This window comes from Borostomias antarcticus (genome assembly GCF_949987555.1).
Source record: "Borostomias antarcticus genome assembly, chromosome: 14".
NCBI classification, from domain to species: Eukaryota; Metazoa; Chordata; class Actinopteri; order Stomiiformes; family Stomiidae; genus Borostomias; species Borostomias antarcticus.
In genome coordinates, this window is record NC_140247.1 from 12,261,897 (window position 1) to 12,269,544 (window position 7,648).

At 47.8% G+C, this 7,648-nt stretch overlaps 1 protein-coding gene across 1 annotated transcript in view; it reads left to right on the top strand.

Moving 5' to 3' along the window:
• Positions 1-7,136, top strand: part of nherf1b (NHERF family PDZ scaffold protein 1b) — a 27,366-nt gene extending 20,230 nt beyond the window's left edge. The window contains exons 3-6 of the mRNA XM_084449006.1: positions 155-308; positions 4,147-4,190; positions 5,279-5,404; positions 5,670-7,136. Of these exons, the coding sequence (XP_084305132.1) occupies positions 155-308; positions 4,147-4,190; positions 5,279-5,404; positions 5,670-5,825 (480 nt within the window). The 3' untranslated portion in view covers positions 5,826-7,136. The remainder of the gene's footprint in view (positions 1-154; positions 309-4,146; positions 4,191-5,278; positions 5,405-5,669) is intronic.
• Positions 7,137-7,648: the final 512 nt, after the last annotated feature.

Consider the following 7,648-nt stretch of genomic DNA (forward strand, 5'->3'; position numbering starts at 1 on the left):
TGACTAATATTGACTGATTTGAAAGAGTACATCATTGTATTCTTGGCAGGTCTAGCAGATAAGACTTTATTGATCCCCCCAGGGGCTGCGTCTTCTGCAGTCTGCTTAAAATGTATCCCTAATCCATTTCCTCCCTCGCCCGCCCCCCCCTCAGGTGAACGGGCTGGTGGTGGAGGGCCGCCAGCATTCGGAGGTGGTGGCGGCCATCAAAGCCGGGGGGCCCCAGACCTCCATGCTGGTGGTGGACCCCGACACAGACGCCTTCTTCAAGAGGTGCCGCGCGGCCGCCACGCCCGACCACGTCACCGGTGAGATAACACGCTCGCACGCACGCACACACACGTACAAACACACGTTCCAACACAAAGGTCATCGTCACCGGAGGGTCATTGTCAACAAATACACACACTCCCTCTCAGCCCTGCACACTAGCTAAGGAGAGAAGTAGAGTAGAGTAGAGTAGAGTAGAGTAGAGTAGAGTAGAGTAGAGTAGAGTAGAGCAGAGTAGAGCAGAGTAGAGCAGAGTAGAGCAGAGTAGAGCAGAGTAGAGCAGAGCAGAGCAGAGTAGAGTAGAGTAGAGTAGAGTAGAGTAGAGTAGAGCAGAGTAGAGCAGAGTACAGTACAGTACTGTAGAGTAGAGCAGAGCAGAGTAGAGTAGAGCAGAGTAGAGCAGAGTAGAGCAGAGTAGAGTAGAGTAGAGTAGAGCAGAGCAGAGCAGAGCCGAGTAGAGCAGAACAGAGCAGAGTAGAGTAGAGTAGAGTAGAGTAGAGTAGAGTAGAGTAGAGTAGAGTAGAGCAGAGTAGAGTAGAGCAGAGTAGAGCAGAGTAGAGCAGAGTAGAGTAGAGTAGAGCAGAGCAGAGTAGAGTAGAGCAGAACAGAGCAGAGTAGAGTAGAGTAGAGCAGAGCAGAGCAGTGCAGAGTAGAGTAGACAACAGTAGAACTTGAACATAGTCCAGAACACTCTCGCACATTCAATCTCCTCAACCTCCTCGTCGTCTCCCCCACATTGGTAAACAGCAAGAGATCTCTCTCTCTCCCTCTCCCTCCCTCCCTCCCTCCCTCCCTCCCTCCTACCCGCCAGTAACAACAGATCTTGGGTCAGCCTACCCTCCAATAAGAACAGATCTTGGGTCAGCCTCCTGTACCCTCCAGTAACAACAGATCCATCCATTAGAGACAGATACAAAACTGACCCACGATCAGAGTCCAGCACAAACCTCTCCCACGTCAGGTTGGGCAGCAGACCATAATAGTTCTCGCGCCTCGTTTCCTGTAGCGACAGCCCCAGAGGCTGCAGTACCTGTGGAGGCCCCCGGGGGGAGTCCTAGCCTGTAGGATTTAGACCAAGCTGTGCTGGAGCAGAGTTTCAAGATCACTAGATAGAACGACAGCTGCGCTCAAGTGTCTCAACACTTGCTGAGACATTGAGAAGGTGGTGAATGTGTGTGTGTGTGTGTGTGTGTGTGTGTGTGTGTGTGTGTGTGTGTGTGTGTGTGTGTGTGTGTGTGTATGCGTGTGTATGCGTGTGCGTGTGTGTGTGAGTGGTGTGTGTGAGTGAGTGAGTGAGTGAGTGAGTGTGTGTGTGTGTGTGTGTGTGTGTGTGTGCCCAATCTCAGCCAGCAGCCTCAATTAAGAAACACGTTGCTATGGCAACAGCTGGGGCGTAACACGGTCCTGTCGGTGTCTGGGACGGGTTAGTCAGAGGGAGTGTGTGTGTGTGTGTAGGTGTGTGTGTTTAAGTGTAGGTGTGCGTGTGTGTGTTTTTTTTTGTTTGTGTGTGGGTGTGGGTGTAGGTGTGTGTGTGTGTGTGTGTGTGTGTGTGTGTGTGTGCCGGAGAGAGCCAACAACCACGGCACAACGTTCTGCCGTTCCAAACACCCGTTCTCCGACCTGGGATATAGAAGCTCCTTGATCAGGTTCATTGTTCCTTATTGGCTTCATAGACATTTCAGTGTGTTGTTCTAATCTCCTCTAGTACAGGATGAGGTAGTACCAGTCTGTTGTTCTAACCTCCTCTAGTACAGGATGAGGTAGTACCAGTGTGTTGTTCTAACCTCCTCTAGTACAGGATGAGGTAGTACCAGTCTGTTGTTCTAACCTCCTCTAGTTCAGGACGAACTGCCAACTGGGTAGGAATTCCTTTCAGGCGTTGCCCAGGTAACTGCACTCATGTGCTACCCACTCATAGTACATCTGCTTACTGTGACTCTAAGAGTCGGCACACACACACACACTCATACACACACACCACACACACACGCACGCAAACGCACACAAATGCACACGCGCACACACGCGCATGCAAACGCACACAAATGCACACACACACACACGCATGCAAATGCACACAAATGCACACACATGCAAACGCACTCACACACAAACACAGAAACACACACACACACACACACACACACACACACACACACACACACACACACACATGCTCCTGGCCAGCACCTTTGTTTGGTTTCCAAGGCTCTGGGGTTCTAAGTAGAGCTGTGTCAGACTGAAGAGCCTCTCATCTCACAGCAGAGAGGGACACACACACACACACGGCTCGGAAGACTAGAGCCTCTCATCTCACAGCAGAGAGGGACACACACACACACACGGCTCGGAGGACTAGAGCCTCTCATCTCACAGCAGAGAGGGACACACACACACACACACGGCTCGGAGGACTAGAGCCTCTCATCTCACAGCAGAGAGGGACACACACACACACACGGCTCGGAGGACTAGAGCCACTCATCTCACAGCAGAGAGGGACACACACACACACACACGGCTCGGAGGACTAGAGCCACTCGAAGTCCTGCGGCCGTTCTGGAAACAGCTACGAGAGGTCTGTGTAACAGCTGACAGGTCCGCAGAGGGCAGCGATAGCTTTACGAACAGCTATAACAGCTTTATGAACAGCTATAACAGCTTTACGAACAGCTATAACAGCTTTACGAACAGCTATAACAGCTTTACGAACAGAGATAACAGCTTTACGAACAGCTATAACAGCTTTACGAACAGCTATAACAGCTTTACGAACAGCGATAACAGCTTTACGAACATTTGTTACAGCCTTACGAACATTTTTAAACGCAGGAGGTGGTTCAGGCTGCAGGCTAGACTGGGTATCTCCAGCTAGCAGCAGGTCTCTCTCCAGCGGTACTGAGGTGAGTGAGATGGTCTCTCTCTGGTGTCTCTCTCTGGTGTCTTTGCTGTGATCAAGACAGCCTCTTTTGACGCCGTGATCCTGTTCGTCTTGTGTTGCGCTGATGGTTTGCATTTTGTAGCAGAGGTGGTTTGGAATTGTATTCACAACCGTGGCATCTTGGTCTTACGGTAGAAGCTATGGATGGATAGGGATTATATAGGGATTGTACAGTGTGTTTCATACCATGTTACGTTACATTAGTCATTTAGTAGACGACTTACAATAATTGCATTTAACTCACAAGTACATCTCCTTTCTAAATAAGTGACTAGGAGCATAATCTAGTGATAAAGCCAAACACACACACACACACACACACACATTCTATGCCATCCTGAGTCAGCGGGGTTGTCAGTGTTCGCTGAGTTAGCGGAGCATGTTCTGCTGCTATCTGATAGGTCCCAGTGGGTTGAGCGGGTGAGAGGGGGGGGTTCAGATACGCTTCTGCTCTGGACTGGGTCATGCATAGCGGCAGGGTCACCACACACACACACACACACACACACACACACACACACACACACACACACACACACACACACACAGTGAAGATGACCCTGGCTTGGTGTGAATAAAATATGAGCTACACATACCTGCACTATGTAACAGAGCAGGTGTTAGGGGAATGGAAGCTGAGAGAGATGGAGAGAGAGCGAGGTAGACTCTTGATCTATAAGTAGGGGACACGGGCAGACTTCTCTCTCTCTCTCTCTCTCTCGCTCTCTCTCTCTCTCTCTCTCTCTCTCGCGCTCTCTCTCTCTAGAGGTAAAGGTAAGACTTATACCTGTGTCTCTACTCTTCCTTGAGTCTCTAGAGGAGTCTGTGTGATTCTGAGTGTGCATGCCTGCCTGTGTGTGAGTGTGTATGTGTGAGTGTGTGTGTGTGTGAGTATGCTTCAGGGACTGATTAGTGTGTGTTCTCTCTCTCCGTAGGACCCCTGCCTCTGCCTGTTACTAACGGAGACATGGACGACAAGGTAAGACTACCATACACGCACTCACACACACACATACACACACGCGCACACACACACACACACAAAGGGTTTAGCTGTCGTCGTTTGATCCTGGGATCCACACAGTGAGAGGGCCTAAGGCAGCAGCTCTGCTGTGTAGTAATCCCTGAGAGGTATGTAGACATAATCCTACAGGGACCAAACACTCACATACACACTCACAAGATACACACTCACAAGATACAATATTCAAGAACACACTGTATGTACAGTAGCAGCTATGTGTAGTACGAACAGAACAAAGGGCCAGACTCCTGGGGACAGTGGATTTGTGATAGAGTCCAGACACAGGTCACAGGAGCTGTGATGAGGTGCAGAGAGAGATGGGTTTTAGACCTGAAAACCTGGCAACCCACAGACCTGGCATGTTACCGGGCCAACCCCTCTAATCACTTCAGAGTGTCTGCTGAGCGGGGTTTGGGCATTTTTGGGAGCATTGAGCCGGAGAAGGGCGATCATGGATAGACAGATCAATGAAAATATTTAAAATAGCATTTCAACCCAGGTATGTATCTCTGGCACAAGAGCTTCTCACACTGTACAGCCCGGGCTAGGCTGCCACTCTGTGGACGGGTGCGGTACTGCAGCCAGGCACCTGTAATGGGCTGAGATGAGGAGTGGTCAGCTGGCTTTCCTGTTAACGTGTTTACTGTCAGGGTTTTGACCGCGTTGCAGGATTTACAGGATTAATTCAATGATTTCTGGTGTTTTAGACTATTTATGTGTACTCTACTGTACTCTCTTCTACTGAGCTCTGTTGTACGGTACTCTAACTACACTCTACACTTCTGTTCTCTACTTAACTGTACTCTACTGTTCTGTACTGCACTCTACTGTACTCTCTATTCTACTCTACTCGACTGCTCTCTATATTCTCTTCTGTTCTCTATACTACTGTACTCTAATGCACTCTACTGTACTCTTATGCTACACTCTATACTCTACTCTTCTTTTAATCATTCTACGGTACTCTACTGTACTCTATTCTGCTGTTCTGTATTCTACTGTCCTCTATTCTCCTCATGCCCTTGTGTCTCCTCCCCCCTCAGGTGAATGGTCGAGGGGCTGGAGAGGCGGGGCTAAGAGACTCTAAGCTGTCCGTCAGCCCGTCACCATCCAACACCTCGTCCAACGCCTCCCTCGCCACCCCGCCCACCAACACGCCCCCGCCAGAGGTCAGTCCGCACCTGGACACACTAGTGTGTGTGTGTGTGTGTGTATTTGTGTGTCTGTGAGCGTGTCTGTGAGCGTGTTTGTGTGTTTGTGTGCGTGTTTGTGTGTGTGTTTGTGTGCGTGTTTGTGTGTGTTGGTCTGTCTGCGTGTGATTGTGTTTGTCTGTGTTTGTGTATGTGTGTGTGTGTGTGTGTTTGTGTGTGTGTGTGTGTGTGTGCCATTAGTGTCCCATTTGCAATGTAGTTGATTCCGGCTTCTCCCCCCCAGGGGTCAGAGGTCGTGGTGGTGGAGGTGGTGGAGGCCGTCCCCGGTCTGAACCTGTCCCTGCAGCAGGTCAAAGAGCGTGCTCACCAGAAACGCTCCAACAAGAGGGCCCCCCCCATGGACTGGAGCAAGAAGAACGAACTGTTCAGCAACCTATAGAGGACCAATACACACATGCACACACACACACGCACACGCACATGCACACACACACACACACACACAAACACACACACAAACACACACATACACACACACACATCAGAAAGAGACAGAGGTTGTTCTAAGCCTCATATTTTGTATGACTTGTTTTCACTGAAGTTAAAACCAGCAGTTTAACTAGCCGTGAGTCAGAACTTATAAACAAGTATGTAAGATATATTGTATACTCAGATGATTATTATATTCCACGATATAAACAATGTACTAACAAAGAACTGGACGAATATGCCAATGTTGGAACGAGAGGTAGACCAGAATTGTTCTATTGTTGTTTGAGGTGTCGAGGGTGCTTGTCAGTGTGTTCACACCTGCTTAGAAGTCTGTGTGTGCGCATGCATGCACTTGACTGTGTGTGTGTGTGTGCGTGTGCGTGTGTGTACTCAGAGGGCGAACAGTTGGCGAACAGTCCTTGCTGGTCAGCTCCAGGCTCCTGTAAGAATCTGGGGTCATTTCAAACTGCAGTACATTTCAATCTACCAGCTTTCATTATTCTCTGCGGATTTACAGAGTGAAGCACAGAGCAGAGAAGGTTGGCCAGGCTGATTACAACCCTCTCTAAGGTCTCCCTCACCCCAACCAGACAATCACACGTTCCTCTGTTAGGGACCAACAGACAGACCAAACCAGGACCAGATACTAGGATGCCGCCCTCTCCGACGAATAGCCATGGTCACTGACTAACCACACTCTCAGAAAAATGTACCGCCGTGTGTCCGAAATAGAACCCTTTTCAGATCAGTTAGAATCCGTTTGGGTTCTGAAGAGAATTCTGCCTCTGTATAGGATCTACTAAAAGCTATATGACCTGAAAAATGGTTCTATCAGGAACCTTTTTAAATTCAATTAAGCTGCTTTATTTGGGGGGTTTAGTGAAGGCGGGTCATTTTGATCTGGAGGGCACATTCCCATACACATATGCGTATGGAAATGCTACAACTCAGCTCAGTAGGTCTTAGTCGCTGACCGGCAGGGCGCCGTCTCATTTCATCGCCATTTCAGTGGGTTTTATTGTGTTTATTTTATATTGCTACTGGCAAATTGCTTTAAGAGATTTTTTACACCTTTTATTTTAGTCCTTAAATCTAATGATGTTTCTTTTTAATACCGTGCCTGTTTTGAGATCATGTTTGCGCATCACTAGATCGAATGTGTCCAGTATTGAGAGTGACAGTGAGCATCACCATGACTGATTATTGAATTGTTTGGTGGAGATTTTCTGCGCTTGTGTAAAACAAAATGTTATTTCTATACTGTAATAAATGCTAGATCACAATGATGTGTCGTCCCTTGAATTTCAATTTCCCCAACTCTAAAATCATAAAATCAATTTTTATTAATGTTATGTCAGCATTCAAAGCTGGCGTACCAGAGTAGGGGTGTTTTAATGAAAGCAAAAGCAAACAAAAAAATGTTGTACTCATCCACAACCAATGTGTAGCACGCACCTGAGTAATGTAGGCACTAAAACAATCACCGATAATAAACAGTACTGCTCAGTATGTACTGTATTCATTGTCCATCAATATTTAATAAGATCCTCTAATCCAAGACCTCCAAAGCACACATTTGTCCTCTCCTCTAAATAATAGGGCTCGGTTTAAAAAATCGATTAATCGATTCTGAATCAAATGATTCAGAATCGATTCATGAATCCCAAAATCAATCTTTTATTTAATGAATACAAGAAGGAATGAATAGTTCATTAATTCATGCATTGATTCATTCATTCATTTTTGGAAATCAGTATCGATACCCAGCCC